This window comes from Leuresthes tenuis, unplaced genomic scaffold, assembly GCF_036924035.1.
Source record: "Leuresthes tenuis unplaced genomic scaffold, fLeuTen1.0.hap1 SCAF_19, whole genome shotgun sequence".
NCBI lineage: Eukaryota > Metazoa > Chordata > Actinopteri > Atheriniformes > Atherinopsidae > Leuresthes > Leuresthes tenuis.
In genome coordinates, this window is record NW_027325373.1 from 12834641 (window position 1) to 12861125 (window position 26485).

At 43.1% G+C, this 26485-nt stretch overlaps 3 protein-coding genes across 4 annotated transcripts; 1 reads left to right on the forward strand and 2 right to left on the reverse strand.

The window, feature by feature from the left end:
- Positions 1-587: 587 nt before the first annotated feature.
- On the forward strand, positions 588-5576 carry LOC140277201 (uncharacterized). Its single transcript, XM_072372142.1, has 2 exons — positions 588-887; positions 1831-5576. The coding sequence occupies exons 1-2, from the start codon at positions 689-691 to the stop codon at positions 3396-3398; spliced, it is 1767 nt and encodes a 588-aa protein (XP_072228243.1). The 5' UTR covers positions 588-688; the 3' UTR covers positions 3399-5576.
- Positions 5577-6378: 802 nt separating this feature from the next.
- Positions 6379-7343, reverse strand: hcar2 (hydroxycarboxylic acid receptor 2-). Its single transcript, XM_072372043.1, has one exon. It carries the CDS (start codon positions 7328-7330, stop codon positions 6425-6427), a length of 906 nt encoding a protein of 301 aa, XP_072228144.1. The 5' UTR covers positions 7331-7343; the 3' UTR covers positions 6379-6424.
- Positions 7344-11072: 3729 nt separating this feature from the next.
- sapcd2 (suppressor APC domain containing 2) lies at positions 11073-22780 on the reverse strand. 2 transcript variants are annotated; one of them, XM_072371478.1, is made up of 6 exons: positions 21818-22780; positions 18975-19108; positions 15797-15943; positions 14524-14625; positions 12787-12894; positions 11073-12694 (listed from the first exon to the last, which is right to left on the reverse strand). In XM_072371478.1, exons 1-6 carry the CDS (start codon positions 22605-22607, stop codon positions 12566-12568), a joined length of 1410 nt encoding a protein of 469 aa, XP_072227579.1. In that variant the 5' UTR covers positions 22608-22780; the 3' UTR covers positions 11073-12565. The 2 variants fall into 2 exon arrangements, with proteins under 2 accessions (XP_072227579.1, XP_072227578.1); XM_072371477.1 differs by having other exon boundaries at positions 12787-12897.
- Between the last annotated feature and the right edge of the window lie 3705 nt (positions 22781-26485).

The window sequence follows — 26485 nt, forward strand, 5'->3', positions numbered from 1 at the left end:
GTTTATCTCAAATAGCAAGATGGCACCCAAGTCCAAAATATTTCCTCCAATTCATTTTTCATTGAATTAGCTTTAAATCAGTTCTGATAATACATTGACCTTAATATTAAAGCTACCGTTGTAGTATAAATGTAAAAAAAAAATCAATTAGTTACCTGCATTTAACGGATCAAATCAGTCGTTTCTAATAACTTTAGTACTTATATTTGTTTAGGACAAAACTATAGCAAACTAGCTAGTGAAAAAAGCCTAGCATTACAGCCAGTTAGGCTAACTATTAATGTTCTGTTATCCCTTAGAAATGTTTTCATGTGCTACAAATAAGCTAGCATCATATTCATATTTAAGTAAAAAACACTGTAATCCGTTACAAACCGGTGTTGTAAATGTGTTGCAGAAGCTGGTTTTTGTCGTGGTGCAAACAGTTTTGTGATTAACATCAGTTTGTTTTTAACTGTCTGACAGCAACGTCTGCGAGCCAGTTCAACGGTTCGCCTCCCGGCCAGCAGGGGGCGCGCGCGTCTGAAGATATGTCCGCTTGCTCTCGCCGTCATCCTCGAGCGACTGCCTCCGCTTTGTTTGTTCCGCACACGGCAGCAGAGCCGCACACACCCACCTTTTCGGTGACTCCAAACTGTGGTTCAACCCGCTGGCGAGACGCTTGCTTGCGCAGCCGCTCGGTCTAAACATGGCCAAGTCCAGTGACCTGAAATTGTACCTGGAGTCCTCTCTGAATGAGATTTTTAAAGCCACTGTGAACGACATCCTGGACTCAGTGGACCGGACACTGTCCGAGTACCAGGGTGCAATACAGAGGATCGAGTCCGAGAACGAGGGCCTGAAGAGGCTGTTGTTTGCACAGAAAAGCACAGGGTCCGCTTCTAGAGGTATGCTGCCCTGGTGTCGCTGCACCGTGAGCAAACTGCGCTCGTGTGTGTGAGTGATTGATTTGCAGCCATAAAACGTGCACGAGACAGTAAACAGACCCGAGCATCACTGTGAAAACAGTATTTATTATTTGTAGTTACTATATGTAATATTATGCATACCATTTAGCATACATGCAACTGGTGATGGCAGTTATTCGCACAGTTATTGTATTTGTTAGTGCGTTTATTTATTTATTGAGGAATTTCAATCAAGAGGGGGGAGGGTGTGTGTGTGTGTGTGTGTGTGGGGGGGGGGGGGGTTCTTCAGGCAAAGAGAAGAAAAAAAGGAGACATTTCATGTTGAGGCAGTAACGGTAACACAAGATGGTGACGGCCTGACCAACATATTGGTGTGGTGGGATGCGGCAATCATTTCGTTAAAAAGGAAAAAGAAAAAAAAAGTTTGAAAATGTGCATAATCATGAAAATTAGTGTTGCCCTATGCACATACACGTGCACACCCTTTTGTAAAAAAATAAATAAATAAATAGACCACACTTAGCACAGACTGTTAACGAAGTAGGATGGGACACCACAACGGGTAAAAGTGGGGAAATATGGATAGAAGAAATATAAAGCCGGTAATCTAAGATTGTTATAGAAATGAACAGTACATTGCAACGTATGTGTTCTCAAGGGTATAGAAATATAGCTCTTGAAATGGAGGGATAAGTCGTACATTATTTACTGCATTCTGTTGAACTTTCAATAGATGAAGCATATAGATTTAATAACATGGCTGATATGATGTTGTGGCGAGAGCTGCCCCCAAGTGGAGGAAAACGTTGGACTTTTAATGCATCTGTGAAGAAGTTCGATTTCCATCAAACATTTTAGCTGCATTCTAGTAAACTCTGAATCACAGTGCGTTGTGCTCATTGTTTCGGCCTTGAATTTTCAGATGCGTGCGAGCAAGATGCCACGGTCCAGCTTTCTGCTCCGGAGCGGAACAATCGTCCAGTCAGCTCCACCCAGGGCTTGTTCAAGGTGTCCATATGCAGCAGCGACAAGAAGAGCTTCAGGAGGAAGAGTAAAGGCCAGGTGAGGGAGAGCGTACCGTCCGCCTCCTTTTTTCCGCAGAGCGATCCAGCGGAAATAACGCGTGTGAACGCCTCCACCGGAACGTCGGTTTCTGTCAAAGAAGAGCCTGACTTGGATGAAAGTGGAGCCATTGACCTCTCTCAGCCCTCACTGCTCCTCAGTCTGATGATGAAGCCAGTAAAAAATGAGAGCTTGGAGGCCAGTGGTTCCAGTTGTGACATGCAAATGCATGCGTCGACTTCTTCAGGCTCTGAACAAGACTGCGGAGGCGGTGATGGCGATGTTAAAGTCACTGTTGTTTCTGACAGCTACACGCAGGATGGACGCGTTATCAAGACCGAGGAAGATGAGGAGAAGGGCGTGCCGCCGTACAGGGAAGGCGATCGTTTGTCTGAGCAAGAATTAAAGTATGAATTGAGATATTCGGAAGAGTCAGAGATGGGTTTGGAGGGATCGAGCAGACGGGATGAGGAGCCAGAGGGAGTTCCATCCAAGGCAAGTGAGGCATCTGCTGCAACTGCCGGTGAGCTTCTAGACGTTGGTGGCAGCGTTTTGCGCTGTCCCGTTTGTCCCAAGACATTTAGCCGAGCAACCTCACTCAACGTCCACATCAAGACTCACAGCGGCGAGAAGGTCCATGGCTGCAGCATATGCGGAAAACGGTTCAGCCGGGCGGATCTTCTCAAATCCCACAAACGCACCCACACAGGTGAGAGACCGTACAGCTGCAACATCTGCACTAAAACATATGCCCACCCCAGTCAGCTCAGGATACACAAGCGCATCCACACTGGAGAGAAGCCGTATTCCTGCTCGTACTGTGGGAAGCGCTTCAACGAGCACAACCAGCTCAAAGTCCACTTGCGGACTCACACTGGGGAGAAGCCTTACAGCTGCCAGCAGTGTGGCAAAACATTCAGCAACGCAGGAAACCTGCGTATACACGAGAGGATCCACACAGGCGAGAAGCCATATTGCTGCGCTCATTGTGGCAAAAAGTTCAACGGGTTGGGCGACCTAAAAACACATTACAGAATTCACACTGGAGAGAGGCCATACAGCTGTAAGCTGTGTAAGAAGACCTTCAGCCAGACCGGCCACCTCACCATACACATGAGGATGCATACAGGAGAGAGGCCGTACAGCTGCGATGAGTGTGGCAAGACGTTCACGGTGGCCAGCAGCCTGAAACTGCACCAGAGGACTCACACAGGAGAGAAGGAGTACAGCTGCTCGTACTGCAGCAAGAGGTTCAGCAGGTCTGGTCACCTGAAGAGACACGAGCTGGTCCACACCAAAGAGAAGATCATCCTCTGTAGCCAGTGTGGGAAGACCTATACTGATCAGTCCTCCCTCAAAAAGCACCTTAAGCTGCATGCAGCGCAGGAGCAGAAGGCGCAGAGCGAAGGAAATACGAGTGAGGCTTAAACCAAACCAGCTCGAACCGTAGCACCTGAGACATTTTCCTTCATGGTGGAAATTAAGGGCAGATAGTTTGAAGCGAGTAAGTAATGGTCTGGAGAAAGAGTGATGTGTGCGACTTTTTGAAAGTATTTTACATCAAGGTCCACTTTCTAGCTTTCTTTTTTTATTTAAACATATCCTAAGATCACTGTTTGATGCAACAAAAGATACAAACTGCTGTTATAATTTTATAAAACTGACCAATCCTGCATGGGAACACTTGTGTACCTGAAAAAGCCTCCGATGGCATTAATCTGTCACTCAACTTACTGGATCATATTTCATGCTTAACTTGTACCTTAAACCAGCAGTGTCTAATCTCTTTTCCACAGCAAAGGGGAACCATTCAGTATAACGCAATAACCACGTCTAATTACTATATGTACATATCTATATCTAGATATATACATCCAACCAGTACTGAGGCTATTTCTCAACCACTACAGCTATATTTGTAAGTTGTTTATAATATACTCATGGTTTGCATTTTCCTGAAAGAAAAGAGCTCCAATAAAGCAGGGGACCTCTGCCCAGACATGCTGCGCTCACTGTCATTACAGCACTAAATGCTGCATTATTAATGATCCTCTTGTGTTGTATTGATCACTTCTTACGCCTCCATATTGACAAACAGTTAACGCTCATAGTGTCCAGATTGCAGGATTACATCTCGCTCACAGTTCCTCCGATATTGACGTAAACCTACTGAAGGTAAAGCTGACACTTGGCACTTTAACAACGCACACATTGCTTTATATTCAAACTGACCAGAGTAAAGCGTGCAGTCTGAGGAGCAAAAATACTAAAGGACAAAATACCTGAAACTGCAACTTGAAGGAAAATCTTTCAACATAATCTGAAATGAGATAAAAGTGAAAATTAGCCCGTATGGTAAAAAGTACCGAATTTAGTTCTAAAACATGCTTTTGTGCCATTGGCATCAAATATTTACAAAGCAGTTCCGTGGTTTTAAATGATAGTTTTAAAAGGCTAGATACGGGGGGAGGGTGAAAGCATCAAAAAGCTACTGAATGAACCTCGAGTTAACCTGATGTTGTTGGTTTTGTTTGGTCTCAAAGCTGTTTGTGACGTTTGTGGTACAGTGCAGCGCGCTGTTGTCTTTGCTGTAATTAAGTAGGTCTAAATGTTTAGCAGCAGTATACGAGCAATCATCCCGTGAGGATTTAAAAACTGATTCGTTGGCATCCGCTCTCACAACATGCCGTGAGCGAAAGGGGCCGCAAATGAATACCTTTTGAACACAAAATTGCTGTATGTTGCCAAAATGCTGGTGACGTGTTTGAAATGCTTTTGTAGGAACTGACAGGTTACTGAATTCAAGCTCCAGTGGCGTGTGTTAAGATCTAAGGAAATGTTCTGTTGATGGTCCTGACTCTTTGAACTTCATGTGAAATTAATCAAATTTACCAGTAGGGGTCAGTATAGAGCACCCAAAGTCCCCATTGGGAATGACTTTCTTGTGGGTTGCCCTGCCACAAAAGGCATTTAACACTAGAATCAGAGTTACTTTACTCTTTTATCTCAATTGTCTAATTTCACCTGTGTTAAGTAAATTTTAACCGAGACAGACATGGCAATGTATGCCTGTCTTCAGCCACAGATGTGGCACATCTGCCATGTGCAGATTACTTCTGTGCAGCGGATCATTCTCAGGACATCGGGGACTCCAAAAGTCAGTAAAAAAGAGCAAAGCATTTCTTTTAACATACTCTAATTCACTTAGAATATGCTTGACTCAATTGATATATTGCTGTATATAACTTAACTATTAGATTAGCGGTCTGATCCATTGAATTGACAAGAATTTATTTGTATATGTGTTCTTATCATGTTGTGGCCAATATTCAGTGTTGATGGATCTGCTTTTGAATTCAGATTACTGTTACCAGCTGTTCTGTACGCGGTGCTCGTCCCAGCAGATGTTGAGCCACCAGAAGATGTTTTAGATTGTTCATTAACCTCTCTCACCATGAATGTCATGTTTATGATCACAGGGCTTCTGTCTGTAGTGGAAACTGTGTGATGTGTAGCAGCGTACATGATCACATGTAGCAATGTTCAGTCTTTGGTGATAGAATTTTATTGTGATTTGTGTCTGAATTAAAGAGATGCATTAACCCAAAAAAAAAAAATGTGTTTACGTCTGATCTATCCATCAAATGTGACCTTTATTGAAATTAAATCACTACAACACAACGATCATTGACATGCATGCTGTTTTCCACATTTAGGTGCTTCCAGGACACAAAATACGACATTATAGACTGTGCACTTTGTGCTTTTCGCCCTTGTGTCTGTGCGAATTCTCTCCGGCTTCCTCCCATATTACAGTGATTAAATGGTGTTAAAGGTTAAATTGTGCTCCTTCAGTTCTCAGTCCAGGAAACTGTAAACATAAACACATCAAACGTAGATGTACTTTTCACTGATGAGATCATGATTTGTGCAACCACAAAGGAACTGTTACTTTGACTTCAAAGTGATGTGTAGCAGATTCATGACTACTCGCCCCAAGGAGATTGCACATGCTTGTTGAGCCAAAAGCCTGATTTTTAAAGCGCTCAGAACATCTGGTGAGACACGTAGGTGGCATATTACAGCACACATTGCTAAAAAAAAGCTCTAATATCATGATTTTCTCACCTAGATCTGGTGACATACATCCATACAGCTGGCTTTGACTGATTGGAAGTGAATCATGTTGAGTAATCGTCTCTCTTGACTTCTCTAGAAAATGTCGCAACCTGCCTGCTTTTTTTAATTATCTGCCTTCATTTTATTCAGTTGAGACAGATCGAGTGTTTGCGAGCATTTACAACATTTTAAATGAAAAGTGCATTTCAAATTCCTGACAAAGTGCTCGACACACTCTTGAGGTACAGACTCCTTCATCCTGTCTTAACCAGCAAATACGCTGCAAATACACTAAAATAAGAATAAAGTCACAAAAGTAAACCAGGAATGCATCCCTACTGGGTTTGTGTCTCGCTGGTCAGCGTCTCGCTGGTCTGGCAGCAGTTGAGTCTCCACTTCAGCTTTTCTTTGGACAGGTAAAGTATCGGTTGAATGGTGCTGCTGAAGTCCATCAAGCCAAAAGCAACATAGTGAATGTAGCAGCGAAACACTTTGGGAGAAAAGTAGGCTTGGAAGGGGAACAGTGCGACAGGTGGGAAGTAGTTGAACACAATGATGGCCAGGATAATGAGGACCATCTTGAAGGCTCTCTTCTTCACTGGGTGCATGTCGTCTCTCCCGGGCCCAGACTGCCGCAGCGCCCAGAGGATGGCTATGTTGCAGAACACCATGAAGGCAAACGCTGCGAGGATAATCGCCGTGAAGACCTTCTCAAAATTGACGATGTTGCCTACACATTTAGCTGCAGCGTAGGCCAGAATGACAACCCACACTATAATGACCAGGACTGCTCTGTGTTTGCGGTCCTTGAGCTCGGCGAAGGTGATGGGGTGGAGCACGGCCATGTAGCGGTCCAGGCAGATGCAGGAAAGGAAGAGCGGGGAGGTGTCTTTAATGCCGTAGAAGAAGCGCAGGACATACCAGGTGCTGCTGGTGGTAAGGAAGACTATGTTGGCCAGCTCCAAAGGAGGGATCAGACAGAAGAGAATATCTAAAACGGCCAAATGAAGGATGAAGATATCCGAGGTGGAGGAGTCCCCCTTGTTCTTATGGATGAGCCACAACACCATGAGATTGGCCGGGATTCCCAGGAACATGTTTGCAAACTGCAGACTGAGATACCAGATAAGAACAGTGGGCATCTCTTTGCAGCTTTCGTAGATGGTCTTCTCAGCAGCGGTGACATTCAGAGGTCTGTGGGAGACGTAGAGCACGGAGGAGTTGAAGTAGAAGACCTCCATGACCACTCCGATCAGACAGAGGAACAAAGATCTATCATATAAGACAGACAGAAGATTAACACATATTAGGTTCAGCAGTTAGAGAAAGTGTCCGTTTCCAGAAGTGTGGTTGGAGTGATGAGCTCAAAGGACTTTGGTTTGTGTACATGCTGCACTTTGGATGTTGTTGTGCTGTTGTCAACTGCCTGATACGTTTGGGCAGATGTGTTTCAACACCCCACGTCAGAAGAAGTTGGGACAGTATAAGAAATGCCGAATTAATTAAAAAAATACATTTATTCTTACTTTATATAACTGAACAAAGTAAAAACAAACAAAAAAAAAGTTGGCATGGGGCAAATAAGGGCCGATACATGAGGTGACTGTAATCATGATTCGGTATAAAAGCTGTACCCATAAAAGCCGGAGAGTCTTTACATGTTTACCCCTCTACAATGTACAATGTCAGTCAAATGTTTAGGAATTCTGGAGGAATTTCAGCGTGTATGAGCAAGAGAGCAAGCCTAAACTAGACACCTATGATTTCAACCCTTCTGTCAGCACTGCATCAAGAACCCTCATTTATCAATGCAAACACACGGCCGAGGGATTAGTGTGGGGAATCTTTGTTATAACTGGGTTAACTGTTAACTGGAAGCCTGGCGTTAACCTTGTTCAGAGGTGGCGTCAGCTGCTCTTGGCTCAAAGGCATCTGGGACGGACCGTCACTCTGTGGAGCCCGTAGAAAAACCCATTCACACGTCAGTGAAGGCAGCATTAACGCGGGAAGCTTTTAAAGCGACACCTGAAATGCTTTATCGCCTGGATCCCTCAATGCCAGAGCGTTTCACAAATGTAAACGTTTAACCGTCCCAGCTTCATTTGGAACGTGTTGCATTCATTTTACTTTGCATGTATTTTGCATTTTCCGCATCTTCCCAACTTTGTCTGATCTGTGGTTGGAAAACCTTTGATGCTCACATGCAGGTTGAAACTGACAAGTCGTGCCGAAGCATTTCGGATTCCTCAGAATACTTCACGTTGAGTCAGTTAAAGTTTGAGGCTGTATAACTTCAATGGATACCCGCGTGTGCTCTGATATTTGCACTTTATTCAAATTGGACGGCAACACCTTATTTGCAGAGCCATATCTCTGCTTATTTGCGTTGGTTACTGTGGTGACAATATTGAGTTTTATGATAAGAATGACACTTTCCCTTTCAACGAAAAAAAACATTTTAACGTGACTAATGCTTTCCATTCATTCTGATCGTTTGCTTCAAATGGCAAAACCTTCCTGGAACCTTTGGTTTCCATCATTTACAGAGTTTTTAATCACAGAGCCCTTGTTCGGGTGACATTCTGACATTAAATATTAAACTTTTAATATGACGCGGCAATGAGTAACTGCAGCAACAGGACACAGGACATGTAACACTCAGCATTGAACTGGCTACTTCCCCTAAACGCTCTTGTTTAAAGGAATTAACCGCTTAAGAGTAAAAGCTGAAGTCATACTCATGCCCCCAAAGAAACATTCAAATATACCAGCTTCAACAGCTGAGGCACGGCTCAGACACAGAGGAGATAGACATATGATATCACTTTGTGTATATCAGCAGTAATATTTGGACCGTGATGCTTTATTAGCATTGAAAGAAAACATTATGTGAATTCTAAAAATAGACATTATTTCTCATTTATTTATATTTTCTTTCGTAGAACAGACCAAATCACAACAACTTTCTTTTTAAGTTATGTAGTTTTGAATCTTAAATAAAACCTCTTACCTTTTACTGACTCTCAGTCTTGCCTGAACTGATCACTTAGCTGTCCGAATGTCACTGTCACAGAGGTTTTGCACACACTCGAGGCCTTTTCCTTCTCAGACACCCGTGCAGTGCCCTGCTGGCCACTCAGCCTCACAGTTTTATGATAAATGGCTTTACCAAATAAGGCTGACTGACTGCTCTGAAATATTCTCTTATGTCAAAAGCACACCACAACACTTCTCTGTATCCAAGGGTGACATGTAAATGACCAATCTATTAACAGTCCATTGCCAGCCTGTGGGCTCTTTAAAAGTTACAGTTCCATGGTCAAAATAAAGTCCCCAAGGCACAAAGGCTTAATCAAACCTGCAAAAGTCTCCGTTTGAACTCCGAGGCCATGAGTGATAAATGAATGCAAAATGACACCCACCTGTTCAAAAGGATGCCCCCTACTCTCCTCCTTTCATTCACGTGTCTCCTGTGTTCCAGTTTGTGCAAAATACTGAGCCCCCCGACTCAAAATGAATAGATAACATCTTTCGGAGCATGAGCCAACACTTCAGGGATCCATCTGTTTGTCCAATCACAGCGTGGAGGTGGGGGTGTGGAGGCAGAGGACGTCCCCCTGGATGCTGTGGTGTCTTGTTTGGCCCCTGTGCATCCATCACTCTTTAAAATGAACACACGAAATAACTCAAAGTGGATTATCAACAGTCCATTTTCACTTCATTCCGATGAAATGGACTGAAATATGAGATGAAATGACAGTTGCTTCGGTGAGGCAGCAGCGGAGAGGGGAACAGATACGCCTGCAGGACGTGTTGTGGCAAGCCGTCATCCTTTCACACTGATTGGCAGTGATGCAACGAACCGATGGTGCCTGACGGAAAATCATCAGTAAACAACTGATGCAACAGTCCTGAAAACCATATCTGATTAAATTCACTGTAACAGTGTGTAATACGTTACACAAAGCTGACTTTTTTTCTCTAGGTGTGGCGTCTGTCTGCAGGTTACTCATTGGGATCTTGGGGTGACCTCTGCCCTTTTCACTCTACTCTTAACTAGATTTAAAAGACCCTCACGCGTAGGAGTCGCTGTGTAAAGAGCCTTAACTAAAACACACACATTTAACTTCACAAACAGGGAAACAATGAAAGCCTCGAAGGTATTCCATCATCCATCAATTCTTCAGCGTCTTGTTGGTTTTGTTTTATTTGTGCTGTTATTGTGTGAAGTTCTGGGGGGGTTGATTGGGCTGTTTGAGCCCCTTTACTGCCACTGCTTGACCCTGGTTTGTTTGCCCTTGTGTGCCTGTGCCTGAACTTGTTTGCACTGGTTCACGGGAGACGTGTCTCTCCCTCCTGTGTGGCAGAGGATTTCCACTGGTTTGCTAAATTCTACAGCGGGTCGGGAACGTAACGCAGCTTACAGATCCTTAACTCCTGTTACTAAAAAGCAAATGATTTCTGAAGCAAAGGCGTTCAGTTAACAGCCACATCACTTTTCAAATCTGCTACAGATATCACCGTAATATTGTTATTGTGAATGCTTTATGCCACGACTATCCCAGGAGTCTCACGTTTTTCCAACTTTATAAGATTGTTGGGTCGTTTTTATTTGCAGTGGTCTTCAATAATCCATTTTGCAGCAAAGCAATCTCTCTTCTGGGTTTGGTAAAGTAAATAAAGTCTCATTCACTTCAGTTAAAGTAGTGCGAAAGACTAACGGGCCCCTCTTTTTTCTTTTTTAAAGCAACTCAGATCCGTCGGTGCATCATCGCTTAAAAGGCTGCTTGAACTGTCTGTCATCAATATGTGGAAAAAGGAAAAAGGAAGTAAGATTACCATCTGTGTCAGCCAGGAAGTGTGCTATAATACTGACAATTACACTACAGTTGGTTAAAGTGAGTCAGACATACTTCATTTATTCTGGGTCAGCGCTGCTCTGTAAAAAAAAAAAAAAAGAAAACTCCAAAGAACTACAGAATACACCATTTAGCACTTTTATTTAGACGTTTCACCGGCCGTTTTGAGTGCTCTCAGTGAGAAAGCAGAAGAGCTTCACACCATGCAGTTTGAGCAGCAAGAAAGTTACAAACAAGTGTGCAGACATCCCAATAAGTACCATACTGATCCATTATAAAATAAAACTTAGTTTTCTTTCCTACCGCCACCCACCAACTCAATACTTCAGTAAACTTGCGGATGGCTTCGATAGTTTTAAAAGTCTAAAATCCACCTGTTTCCAGGCCGATGCTGGTTAAAGGGAACTTACGCAAGGACAACACAGGTTTTCACAAACATTCTCATGTTTAATCTCCAGGTTTCAAACTGAAATCTCTTTGCAGAGGAGTTGTAGCTCTAGCTAGCTAAAAATGACTTCTTTTTTTTTTTTAAACTTTTTTCCTGAAATTACATCAGAATAACCTCCTAACAAAGGTTCCATCTATCACACTCATCCTCCTGAGCTTTCTTACACATGCAAACTCCCAGATTTCTCTCATCTGCCTCTTCTTTTTACATCTTTATGTGCCTTGAAATTGTCCTCAGGTTTTTTTTTTTTTCCAGCTTAACAGAAATGGTGCCTGTTTTTAGATTTTACACCTTTCTCTCCATACGCTCCTGTCACTCAAGTTCTGAAACACATCAGACACTATCTCTCTATTGTAGAGTAGTGAACCAGCCACCTGATTCTCAACACACTGACGACAATTCATGAGCAAGAACGGCTTCAGAAAGAAAGAGAATAAATCACTTAGGAAAGGCCAACATGTAAAATGCTAACATCAAATACATGATGTATTTTAGTAATTCCTCCCTCAGTGTTTGAAATAAAACACTACAAAAAAAACATGTTATTGGTTATTAATTTGCATCGAAGGGGGGAAAAACGATTGAAAGTGAGGACACGTGTCTCTTGAAATGATTAAATCAGCATGCCAAACTTTTAAAATGATCTGATAGGTCACAGCAAGCAGGTGCAGTCGATTTGTTTTCATTTGGAGGAAAAATATGGCATCTTTTTCCAGCAGAAACTCACAGTGATGCTCGTGTTTCTCCCTTCTTCTGTAGTTGAGTAGCAGCAGGAGCGCAACTAACAGTCTTTTGGGAGGGGAGATCTTGCAAATGCTGTAATCCCGCAAGACATGGAGTGATGGGCATCGTGAGACACGTCTAATTTTACTGCTCCGGTCTTTTCAGCTTCGTGTTGGTGCAGAAAACGTGAGGAGCTTTTCTCTGAGCTCTCTCAGTTCAGGAGTGTTCACATTCAGGGAGTGCGTGGTTTGATTTGGACTGGAGTGGTCACATCTTTTATGCGGTTGAGGGAGTGTTATGGCTAAAGGTGCATTTCTGCCATGAATGGTCAGCTGGGTAAACAAAAGACTTCATTTCAGCATTCCTCCAGACCAGCACAGATATGCTGATGCGACACCTTGATGAATCCTGGCTGACATTTGGTGCTGGGTGGAGTTCAGCGGGTTTCAGATAAAGGTGGAATCCATGGTGCTAGTGTCCTGCGCGCTCCGGGCTCGAGCCTCAAAAAGCTGCTTTATCAAGGCCGACTTCTCCTGCTCCAGCTGGGCGATTCGCTCACTCCTCTCTGTCACCTCCTTTAAGAGCAGATGGGACAGCCATTAAGTGACAGTGAGGAAAAGGGAAGACATGGGTGAGTACTGATGGTATAATGAAAGCAGTGCTGAACCTGTGTGAGGAGTCGGTTTTGGTCCTTCAGTCTCTGGATGGCTTGTGGGGGAGCTGGGGCTGAAGGCTGGGTTTTAGCTGCTGTCTGAGCACCGCTGGAAGGAAACGACTGCTGAGAAACAAAGAGGAAGTACGGCTAAAGGACAACCCACACATGTACTGAGACATATCAGCTTTCCAAGAAGCCTTCTTTCTTTACACGTCTAAAATTGTACAACCGGCTTCCCAAAACCTACTTTGTTTATTTCAAATGATGATTTTCCTTTAATGCTACTTTCAGAAATTTACAGCGCTCACGCTCGAGCTCTTTGTTTTTTAAATGGCACAAAAAACAAAAAAGGCTGCCAGTTATAGTCTACTCTAAGTAGACAGTTTCAACATTAACTACCAGATGAATCACATCTTTAGTAGGTTTCATTATATTCTCAACATTTAAGGACACAGGCACAACCAACACCTGAGCACATGAAATCAGTCATAAATCGACCAAAATTGTTTCATTTGACCAGCAAATACCCAGGCTCTGCGATCTTGGAGTTTTAATGTTTGCTTGTTCTGAGACAGTTTTGGTTAGTTTGGATCTAAATCAGTAAATAGTTTTCACCAGACAAGGATGTGAATGTTAAAACTACATTCTTTTGACTTATTCTAAAGTACACTGGCTTTACTTATGCATGTTCCTGGGCCTAAACCGCCCTGGAGCAGCAGATGACTGAGATACTGCAGTGCACAACTTGGTTTGCAGCCCGGGACGAGACCGTTTTGCTTTGAAGTACATATTCACAATCCAGCAGCAAGATTTAACACTCTTTCGTCAGAGAGTGAAGCTAAACAGCAGATGCAGTGAAGAGACCCCGAAACAATGCCATCAGAGGAAGTGAGGAAAAAGCGATAAAATGTTCGAGCAAGACACGGGACAAGAATAAACTTCATATTGGATTTCACTGCTGGAGAGAGCTCAGAATAAAAAACAGAATGACAGATGGATGCAGAGTGGTTGTTTTGTTGCTAAGTAACAGCTGATCGTCTCCTTTGCTTGGCTCGGTCAGTAAAGCTGCAGACGTGCGGGTTAATAATCATGAAAAGAACGAACTGGAAATAAACTGGAAATTGGAAAACAGCATTAAAACAGCAGCGTGTTCATCCGTGTTATGTTATTGGTCAGAGGTTGAAGCCTCAGTTAGCACCTCATTCCCGTTTTAGACCAAATAAGACCAAATCTTTTCTACTTTATGCAAATTTCAATCCAAAGTCTTGGAAGTTTGCTGCCTTTTAAAATCTTCTCTACATGGCACAGTAACGTATACAATGGCAGCATGGCGTGGCTGTGCATGTGCAGGGCTCAGACAGAGGATTGGTTTAACAACCACAGTGTTGTGGAGCCAATGAGCAGAAAGTTCATATTTTTTGGATGTATTATTATTAACAGACACATTTAGACAAAACAAGATTAATCAAAACTTTGAGAAGGATTCCCCCAAAACTCAATGCAAAATACAATGCAAAAAATGGGGCATTAGAGTTGTTCTGCTGGCAAATAAATGAATCATACCAGAACAGTTCTGCAGTAGCCAGAGTTAGACTTTTAAAGAACAAAACGCTTCACCTTAGAGCAGCTGTGCGCCATGCAAGAAAAGGCTTAAACCTTCAACCCTGGAACATTAAGGAGTGTTTGCCTTTGCTTTTATTTACAAGTGAGGTAAAAAAAAAATCTAATCTGTGGGCATTTAACACTTACCACTCCAGTGCAGGAAATCAGGTCATTAAGGCAGCGGTTGACTTCTTGTAATTTAGGAATGAGAACATTCATGCGACTTTGATTGGCTTCTGTGAAGAAATCCTGAGAGGACAAAAAATAACAATTAATATAAAACTCAGACAAATTGTGGAAGCTCTGAAAAACTCCCTCTAAGCTTCTTGTATGCGCGGCTCTTTTGATGCTCCTTTCCAAGCATATTTTTTGCTTATTGGAGTCAAATACTTGCAGTTTAATTAATCGGTTCCCAGGCCTTTTTCCCTGAATGCGTCCATGTGGTTTTGATTGGTACTTGCTAACATCTGATGCTAAAACTTGTGGTGAGGATGCAAAAAAAGGTCTCGTTCTGACAACTCTTCAGTGAACATCTGCTAAATCTCACTGAAGGTCTTTTTCAGTCAGACAGAGGCTTTGATTTGGTTTTCTTCACCTTTCAGACCTCACCTTAACCCCGACTGTTCAAGCAAACAGTCATTTCTTAAGATGAAGCTGTTTTTTTTACACAAGCAAGACAGTCGCAGACATTTAAACAACTGTAAACAAACACAACATTGTCCAAGCTGTTGTTTTTTGGCAGTTGCAGCTGTCATACATGCAGGCCTCTCTCTGTCTTGTCATCAACATTTCACTGCACGTTGTACGAATCAGCTCCTGGTGACTTCCTCTGTTTTGCTCTCCTGGTTGTTGAAGAGAACCTAAACGAACATTAAAAGAGGCGTGCATGTTTTGGCCAGCGTTTAACCAGAGTATGTTCACATTCACACCGTGTAGTGTCTTCACGATGCTCGCTGTCCTGTTTGTTATTTTCCTTTGACTGGTTTTGCCCTGAGTCGCTGACCTGTCACTCGTACTCTCATTAGCTGTAATTTCTTGCTGACGGCTCACTTACAACTCCTCCCCCCAGGGACTCCTTAAAACACTGCCTCAGATCTGGACCGTGAGTCTGCAACATGAAATCAAGGCTTAAATCTTGTAGCATGAACTGTGCTTTAAGAAGATCCTACGGCCGCTGATTGTTTGATGAGTATCTATAAAGTTATAATGCTTGTATCTCCCAACCTGGTCAAAAACCTTTGTTGAAGTTGTCTGAGAGCTCAAATTTCCTTGGGTTGCCAAACTTGAAAATTGGTTTCTTGTTTGATGTTTAATTTTTTTCATATGGTTGCTGTTTTAACTTGGAAATGTAAAAAAGACAAAGGCGAAAACCAATTGAATTTGTACCATCAGACGTCATAAGAGCTGTGTTTGAACTCACCGTGCAGTGGGAGTTTTTCCCGACCTGCCGCTGTCTCTCTGTGACATTATGGATTTGTCCCTGGTACCAGTCTCGGGCTCGCTCCACCACTTCGAGGCCCGCCAGCAGGGAATCCTTCTCTTGCTCCAGCTCTTTCATTTGCTTCAACTGCATGAGGGGAATGTTAAGAGGAGGATGTGTTGCAGGAGAGTGACGGTGAGAGGGCAGCGTTCGGGTGAAAGGGTGCAAGAAGGGAAAGAGAAAAATCTGGTTAGAATGACTTTCACTTCCTAAGCAATTTCAACAGCGAGCCTGTGGAAAGAACATTTTCGTGCCATCACTAAGAGAGTTTTCAAATCGGTGCCATGATTAAATCTAATCACAGATTTTGGTCTGCCTGGTAGACAAACTCCCATCTCTTCATAGGGGCATCTGCAGCACGCTCTTTTGTGCTGGCCGAGACAATGGCGCCACACCAATTGTGCCGAACTCTCTCCCATCCCGAACAATGTTAGAGGAGCAATGAGTCCGGCGTCATGGCAACCGCACAGCAACCTAAGAATGGGGTAAACAGTGGATCCACTTCAGCTATGGCCACCCCAGTGTGTGTGTGTGTGTTTGTGAAAGAGAAAGAGGGAGCGATGTGTGAGAGAAAATGTGTGCGTGTGTGTTTGCTGCCCAGCAAGGCTGCATTGAGTTGTGCTGACCAGGCTGTCCATACCGCACACCGCCACAGTCCAGGCCTCATTGCTGGCATTCAGCCACCTGGTGAGTCACCCATCACTCCATCCCTCTGACCCTCACAACATTCCACTGATCATCGCTCATTCACCAGGAGAAATGTTGCAAACGTAGTTTGACAAGAGACCAGAGTCACTCTCTGGTGCTTTTCTGCTCTTTCCAAACAAGCCTGAAGAGAGTCTACACAGAGTGAAGAGGTTGGGGGGGGGGGGGCGTCCATGTCTTGAATAAAGCATGACCCAGTGTCAGGCTGCATGGATGTGCCGTGAGCCACAGGCAAGAAAATAGGGAGAAAAGAAGAAAAAACAGCGTGGAAGTTTGACAGCAAAGGGTTATGGGAAACTGTACATACGTGCTTCTGTGTTCTCTTCTGACTGAATGCACACAACAACCTGTGTACGATGACATGACACACGCTAAAAACACAAAGAACAACACAGCGGCCTTTCAAGCCTGATCAACAGCCAGAAGCTCTTCCAGACAACAGCACGTTAGACACAGTAAACAAGTCCTTAAAACAAAGGCTGCGCGCTGACGCAACAAAAAAAGGTGAGCGAAAAGTCGATAATTGTCTCGTCTTAACAATGTCACAGAATGGTAAGGAATGTTTTAGTCTGACATGAAAAAGAGTCTAATTTACCTGATAATTAATATTTGATCTATCTGATTTACCTTTCCAAGATTCAAGACATATAAGTAGCAAATCCACATAACTTTAAAACCTTGTATTTCTATGGTGGATCAATGAGAGTAACATTTTTACTGTCAAATCATTTCAGGCAATCCATTTAGGCTAAAGGTTAGAGTCATGAGCCAAAGCCCTATAACTATCTCTTAGACATTTTTTCAGGCTAGCAGGCTATGAAGACTCATTTCAGCTTTGATGTGAACACTCAGGCTCAGCAACAAACCCACAAACATGTCCCTAAATCTTTTGTCTCTACAGTAACCTGTCCAACAACATGCTTTATTCTAAGCACAAGAGATAAATTGCAAACTTTAACTTCCTGTATTGTCTGAACTGTCACCGTTATTTATCAACATGACCTGATGCAGCCAAAACTCTTGAAATAATCCTCAAAAAACCAAGACGACAACCTTGAAATCCCTCCATCCCCCTAAAACTATCTCTCCTTGTACCTCTCCGTCCTTCTCTCCCCCTCATCTTACTCACCCAGAAGAAAAAGTGCAGGGCCTTGCTGCTGTAGAGGCTACTGCTGAGGGGGATGAAGACAGTAGTGTAGGCAGCCCACACAGCCGTCCAGGCAGGGCCGGGCGGGCCAAATGAGTCGTCTACCTCTACCAGGCCCCTGGGCCCGACCCGGCTCACTACCATCAGGGCAACAGCGGGCCAAATCGGCCTGGGTGGGAGGGACAGAGGGAAGGGGGAGGAGGAGAGGGGCAGGGAAGGTGGGAGAAGGAGGGGAGTTGGTCAGTCTGCCTCTCCAGACACAGAGGCCAAGGAGAGAAGACACGGAGACGCGACACAAACACGGAAAGAAAGAGGGAGAGGAGGTGAGCCAGAAAGAGTGAGAAATGGTGAGGCAGGGGGAGAGACGGAAAGTGAGAGGAGGCAGTTTCGGACTGGAGGGTGGGAGGGGCAGAGTGACGGGGGTGGCAGGGGGGAGAGGGATGGGAGGAGAATGTGTGGGCCAATAGGAGATGAAATAGGCTGCTGTGGATATTCTTCTCTTGTCCAAATGAATAACGTAGTTTCTGACTTTTATCTTCTTCTAATGAACCTCAGTCTTTGCTATAACCACTCAAACATAAACAAGTAGTTTCCAGATAGGTCTCTGAAAGTCTTGGGCCTCGTCTCTCGAACCCAATTCAACCCAACTTAAACAACGACAGATGCCAAAGCCTCCCGAGTCATTCTTTTGTGAAATCAAATTCATCCGAATTAATTGAACATCTTTTTTGTAGCTACAAAATGCCACGTCTCTTGTATTTTTTCTGAGCTTTCCTAAATCAGTAGAGACTTCGGACACCCAATACATACTCCTAAGATATGCTCCTTTTAAGGTTTGCCAACACTTTCTACATTAGGAACATGCACATCCTTTGAGTATTGAAAACTAAGACTTATTTTTCACAAACATGCTATCAAGTCGAGAATATCTATTGCATTTTTATAGAAATGCCAATGTTCACCGTGGAATATTTCCTCATTTCGTAAAACTCTGTGATCAGCACTACTTTTAAAACCTTGATTTGTTACATACAGACATGAAGCTTCATATGTCTGTTTCAGACACTTCGTGCACTCAGGAACATTAGTCTGGTTTCCTTATGAGGGTAAAGAGTAAGTGGTGACCTCAGTTCATGAACAGCTTTGGGGTTCGGCATGAATTTGTTCCGGTTATGCTCAGTTTGGGCTAAGCTGTCTAAAATCAATGTGTGTCAGTGCAATGATCTAACAAGGTGAGGGCTTGTGTGTAAGTGTTTATACACCAACCATTCCATAATCCACTCCATTGGAAATGGTATGCCTCCTCTGCTCTTCCCGACTCCGCCCATGTCGCCTGGAGCCTCCAGTGAATCCCGTAGCTGATTCGCTCTGAGATCTCGGTAAACTGCATTTCACAACACCTAAAAAAAACAAAGGAGCCACGTTCACCACAACACCACAGTCTGAAATGTAAAACTGGGATGAGACGAAGCCAACAAAACAAAAGGAAAGAAAACATTTTCTTTCTGAAAAAAAAAAAAAAACATTTCAGGGAAAAAAAATACTCAAAAACCTTCTGATAACTTTGTAGAAAAGCCGTTAAAAAATGTCCAATATAATTGTAATATATGGATGCCACACGTGATTATTACAGTCACACGGTATGTATTAATATGCATCAGTCAAACTGCCTTAGGTGCAACAAATATGCATTCAAACACATTTATAATTATAGGATTTAAACATAATGAACTGTATTGGATAACAGCTGAGCATTCCCATTCTCACATGCTTGCGCTGCCTTTTTATACCACAGGGGGGCGCTGCAATCTGCAAATGAGTCAAGCGTCTGCACACCAGGATGATACTTATTGCCACAATCACCCTTTAAGTGCAGTAAAACAGTTCAACATAATATTTCCTTCCTTGTAACTGGTTTGATTCTGTGAGGCAGACAGAAAGTTTAAAAAAAACCTCTGGACAGAGACTGCTGCTGTTTTCAATGATGTTAAAGTGAGATGCATCAACAGTCTTAGTTAACAGACCGTAAGTCTAATTTAACGCCTTAATTCTGCGTGGAGTTTCAATATTTCTGCAGTCTCTCTGAGATTGTGCTGTTATATCTGAACTATCTACAGGTATGATAAAATGGAGGCTCTCTCTCTAAGCTGTTTAAACTGTGCGTGTGAAGATCTGGATCATACCCAGTTGTTTTTCTGCGGGATCTGCTGAGGTATATTATCCACTGTTAGATTTATAGATTTAGATGCACGGCACCAGTGTTTTCCTTAAGCCGAAACACGTTGGAAGATAGAGTGGACTTTGGGAATTTGTGATGACGTTAGAGGGGGTGTTGCAAAGGATTTCTGCAGAGGTTCAGTGAGCCCTGGTCTGTGTGCTGTAATCTGGACTAATCCAACAGCATTTGGCTGCACATGAGAGATTATATCATAGATGCTAATGTCCATGATGGTCAGCTTGTTACGAGGCCCTCAGCATACTAAAAACCCATATGTCACAATTGATTATTTCATTAAAAAATTATCCCAAAGGTGTTTCACAAAGCAGGAAGCGCACGACTGTCTGAGCTCAAAACAAACGACCGCTGATCAAAAACAAGTACACAAAACTATGTGACCCAAGGGCCCCAGCTTAATTTCAGAGGAGATGGGGTAAAAATAAAACATTGTGACACCCTGAAGTCCGGGATGGGGGGGCGATAATGCTAATCCTGCTGTTGATGGATGAGTGCTCCTCAGATGAGATAAAACAACTTGCAATAATTTCAGTGTTGGCAAAAGACACTAAATGGGATCAAATGATACAAAACTCTTAAGATGCATGTACATGACACACAAGGGATATTTAAAAAGCCACCTTTGGTTTTAAACTTGAGTTACTTCTTCGGTTAATTAGAAGCTACATAAATTAAAGCCAATATTGCAGAGATTCAAAATTGTAGCTGCATGTCAACATACTTTTTTTTTTCAAAAACACTTCAAAATCCAATAATCCTTTCCTTTAACACTACTAAAAAGAAAGTAGGGCAAGGACGTCACAGATATTTTAGCTTATTATCGTCTCTATCTGCGTGAAAACCAACACTGTTCCTGGAACAAGCGGTTTAGGCAGCAAAGGCCCCGAAGGCAGAAGAAGAAGAAGAGAAATAGTGCGAGTGCATCTAACTTTATAGGTCCAGACAGGTTTGACTTTATGGAGGTGAGGCAAACTCGGTCAGGCTCTAGCAGGGTGTATTAGTATGTGCGTACATGAGTCAGAGAGGAAGAGTATCATTGCTCTGTGCGAGCAAAAAGATCAAGATCACGATTGAGCAGGTGAAGAGGGGATTTCTCAGTGACAGTTCCTCCAACCTCCAACCGCCACATGAGGGCAAAACTGACCAGAGGGCCAAGGCAAAGAAGACTGCATGCTCTCACCAAAAGAAAAACACTCGGGATGGATAAATCTCTGCAGCTTCTGACATGATCTCTGACCTTGCTTGAGGTTAACAACAGCAATTATTCAGCTGGAGTTGAGGCCTTGAACCAGGCTCAGTTTAAGCTGTGACATAATGCTGATACCCGAGATGCGTGTTATCAAAATCCAACGGTCCCATTTATTGACCCTCGCAGAGATTCATCTAAGGACTCCCTTTACTGTTGCCATTTTTAACCACCGCAAAAAAAAACTCCAGCTGAATGATTAATACTGACATGCAAAAACTCTGTCGATGTCCTACACTTGTGTGGACCTCGCGGCTCAGTGCATCCCATTCCTTTATAATAGAGAATTGGATCCTGCAAGAGTGAAGTGGGGATATCAACTCAGTTATACACGGAATCAAATGAACTGCATTCAAATGTGCTCAACAGTGTGTGATAATTCATCAATGCTCAACCTCCCCCACTGATTCATGTCCTCACACACATTTTTCACTTTATAAATAGTTTCAAATTGCATGCATGCCGCAGCATTTTGCATAAACTATGATAATATGCTGCTCATATTAATTTAGTTGATGTTAATAACGTGCTATTATATTTGTAACGTGATCAAAGGGTTATCGTTTAGAGTAATACCATTAGGAGTCATTCATAAGCTCGAATACACAGTGTTCCAGACCCACTTACCTGGGTTTTGGAGCTGCGGTGACTCCAGCGCAAGCGACTCAATGGCCCTGACTCTGCTCTGCTGCGGCTGCGTTGGCTTGGTAGCGTGGCCCGTTTCGGCACGGTAACACCCGCCCTCCGGAGCGACTGGAACTCGCTCCACGCTCCGGCCGGACCTCTCGAAGCCCGCGCCGTACCGCGCTGGTCCACACGCGGCGTACCCGGACCCTTCCTCCGGTCTGGCCCGGCTCTGCAAGGAGGACGCGCGGTGCTGCTGGGTGTTCGTCACGTTGCTTAGACCCAGTGGACGGACCTTGTTCTCAACCCGAGTCCCGACACTGCATGTGGACAGCGGGGCGGGTTTGTGGGGCTGCTTCGGAGCCTGCTGAAGTTGAAAGGCAGCCTGGGACTTGAAGTGGGAGCTGTTCTCCGGGTTGAGCATGGAGTATCGCAGACCGGCCACGAACCGCTCAAAGGTGAGGCAACCATGCGGTGGGGTGACCCTCCTGAGGCAACCCAGCACTCCACCGGGCAAATCCCGGGTGTCTGCGCCCTGCCAGCGGCTCTCAATCTCCGAGATGTGGACATAACCCCGTCCAGCGTCATCCAAAATGTCAAACAGGGTCCTTAAGCTGTGTAAGAAGGCTTTTGGCAGCCCATCTGTTGAATACTCTGTCTCTTTGGGCTGCATTTTTAGAGTTTCAAAACCGTCCGCAGGCCCTTGAATTACGTCTTTCCTTGAGCCAACTCTGCCGTAAATCATCGAAGTCCCGTTCAGCTTGCAGCCCTGTTCAGTCGCTATCAAAGCCATGAAGGTATCGATAACTTCCACCAGCTACTAATTAAAAAACACCAACACTGGCCTGCTAACTTTATATGAACACACAATCAAACAGAGAGATCCAATTAATTGTCCCTTACAAAAACATTACCTTATGAAGCTTTTTCTACCTCAGAAATAGTTTTCTGTTTAACCCGTGTAGGTCCGCATTGAAACTCCGCATCGTTGTGATCCATACTTTCCTTTTTCTACCCAGGACCGCCCTTCAAACGGCTGTGCGCGAGCCTCCAGGGATCAGTCATTGGCCGAGGTGCGCGCGAGCTCAGCGCTCATTGGTTTAGAGCCGAGGTAGGCTCCAGTTTGAGTTGTGCTTTTGTTATTACTAATGCTGCTGAGACGTTATTCATAAAGGCTGGATGTTATTATATCCCTCCACTTAATCAGAAAAATCTGTCACCTCACAGCCCCCAACGGGTCAGTCACGGAGAACAAAACCCTTTTATTTAACATCCCTAAATACCACGAAACTTTTCTCTGCATATAAATTATAATACTGATGTAGTATGTCACCCTTTGTTGTTGAGAATACAATTAAAAGTTCACTTTCTTTTTGCTTATTTCTCTTGGAATACTTGGCTTGATAATGATGACATAAACTGTTCTTTTGTGCCCTCTAACACAGTTTAGGCAATAGTTCATAGTAATATGATAAAGTGCATAGAGCATGTTGTTATGCTACACTTTACTGTGACTCTCAACTAAAAAATGGAACAATAAGCTCCACAGAGCTTAAATGTCTTACTTAGTTATTATATTGTCTTATTACTGTGTATCATAAGATTTCATGTTACTCTGAATCAGCTTTCAGCCATAGCACGTTCATTTTGTACCCCTGAACACGCATTTTTATGCTTCTGCAATGATGTCATCTTGTACATAATGTTTACCCTTACTTTTATTGGCTCATACTGCCTGTGTGTGAGTTACTTGTATGGCCATTGTGAGTCTGAGATTTTTATACTGTTTTCTTTCAGTGATTTGGCCACACTGTACTGAAAAGTCTTAGTACGGTCACTGTCAAGTGAAAGAAAAAAAGACTATTTGTGTCTGAGTAAAACTAGCTCTGGTATTACATAATCTCTTTATTTTCTCTACTTTAATGAGGAGTTGCACTCAGCCTTAAGATTATAGCACATAACGTACAGCCACAGTTCTCTCAGTCTCTCTGGAAAAACTCTCAGTCTCTGAACAGATCCATGTTTATCTCTGACCTGTCTAGACATGAACTCTCATCTTGTCGTCATCTGCAAAGACTGTACCGGTGATTAACCTGTTGTCACAAAGAACTCTAATCATTGCCTAATGCAGACTTTTCCGTTCGTTTTCCAGTCCGACCAGATTTTAAATGGCATTCCTTCCCTGCTGCGTGTGTGCAGTATGCTTAACTTTATGAAAAATGCCAATCAGTGTGTCCTCCCAGAACAAATGGACTCCCTCTATCAATCAGTTAATCACACACCAGTTGTTCTTGCTGACATATTTCTTTAGGGGAATCGATTATGACCGCACACTGCAGAGAGGCACCAAGTAGGTAAAAGGTGTTTCATTTTTCCACGGAGAGTCTGGGATTTAAACTGTTTTGTGAGCTTATTTTGGACACGGTGTATCCCAGGCTCGACTGTTATATAACCAACGAATGACTACAAGAAAGAAATAGCGGAAAGAGACACGCTCGACTGTCCAGCAGCTCAGCTCAGTATAATCATTCAACTCACTGGGTCAGATGACTGAGTGCTCCCTCCTGATTTATTTTTTTATGTCACACACGTACATGACTATTGGCACAGCCAAAAACCAAAAAAAAAAAAAAAAATCAAACTTTCACACATGCTTGTCAAATACTGGCAAACCATACCAGCGTTTACCAAGCATGCCAAAAGGCCAGGCCATCTTGCCACTGGTTTTTTTGAACGTGCACGCTCCTCCTCTGCTCTGCTGCCCAGTCAGTCATCTCACAAAGCCTCTTGCCTCATTATCTCCGGTTTGCTGTCCGTTTCTCTACATATCCCCCTCCAGCAGTATCAGTGTGCATGTGACAAAGAATTTGAGAGCTTATTCGTTTAATGAGGCCAGAAAGAGACTTCAAACCTTTCCAATCTTAGAGGTGTTAAATCAGATTTGAATTAAAGTGGGAGGACGGGAGCAAGAGTGGGGGTGGATTCAGACTGAATGGAGGAAAGGGATATGAAAATGAAACACAAACCATTTTGTGTTACTCTCCTTTTCACTGTAGCTGTGTGAGTTACTGTTCTGCGTGTGTCAGAGGCTTGGACTTTGGTTGTTGTATTCGCTTGAAATATTAAAGCATGCTTCAAAGGCTCTATTGTTTCAAAGGCTTGCACTGCATGGTGCAAACTTCATATTACTAATACCTTAATGTGCAAACAAGTACAGCTAAGCAAAAAAAAAAGAAAGAACTGTTGTGCCGCTTTGAAAAGCCGATTGAGGCCAATCGCATCTTCTTCTCCTGAAGAGTAATTCTCCTCTAAAGTAATTCTGCATTGACAATATTTCAAGAAAGTTTCACCTCCTCATTCAAAATGTCAAAATCTTAGAAACCAAGCTCTTACCTGCATCCATTTTCTGCGGGATTCTTTTCAAACTGTAGCTACTGTAACAAGTCTGCAGTTTATCAGAATCTCAGTGGAGGCCCCTCTTCAACACACAAGTTGAAATCGGAGCAGGTGATTTAATCTGTGTTTAGGTTTTCGGTGTTTATGCGGTCTTTTGTATTTGCATCTTTATGGAAATGTCAGATGAGTCCACTTTATAAAAGATATGCTGTGTTTTTCCCCTCTCTGTTGCAAATGTAGCTGGATATTGTTTGAGTCAAAGAGCAGTGTGGATTTACACTGCTGTGCTCTTTTTTTTTTGTGCTCTTATCATTTTTCCTCTTTACGACCATTTGTTTTGCATCCAGTGTGATACTGCAGGGCTTCTTTCCTCTAAATCAGCAGATGCACAACAAAGATTTGGGGGTTACTTGATGCATGACTTTTGCAGAGGTTTTAAGAGGGGGTATACAGTAAATCCCACACACTATATTAATGTTAAAACTGATACAGTGCAGTTGGTTTGAGCATCATTGTGGGACTGATTCATTCTCTCGGAGTACGTTGCCCTATTTTTTCCTCTCTTTTTTCTCAAAATAAAGATTACTACCCACTAACGTGGGTGTCTTTGTGTGTGTGTGTGTGTGGATGAGGACAGGATTAATCTGTGGGTTATCTTGTTGTTCTGTAAATAGGCTATTGTCATATTTGACTAAATTCATTGGAGACATTCTTTTGCATACACAGACATTTACAGTATACTCACAACTGAAGCACGGGGAATGGATCTGGAAAAATCCCAAAGGAACTTTTATGTGAGCATCCTTCATAGAGTTCTTCACGTCTACGCTGGTATGGTATCGATTCATGTGCTGTGGCACTACTCTGCAGTGAAGTCCTGCAAATCCTTTGTGCTATCAGTGTTTTATTGGATTTCAGAATGATTAAATATAACTCTCTTTCCCTGCTCTGGTGTGTGCTTGTTGGGGGGAAAAGGTGAGAAAATGCTCTGCTTGGCCTTTCTGGAGGACAAAAGAACAGTTTTGTTAAACTAGAAGAATCATTATAAAACAGAAAAAAAAAATGGTTTCTGGAATTTTTTTTAACTTGCTTGCTGCAGAAAATAATGACACTGGAATAAATGAGGATCAGTTTTCTAGAGTGCAACTCTGTCACCTGTGTCACCTTCTTTAACCTAAATAGGTCAAAACACGGTGAAGAGGTAAATGATAAAAGATAAATGTTTTACGATTATTTTGTATGAATATTCAAGTGCTAAAAAACATCATGACAATG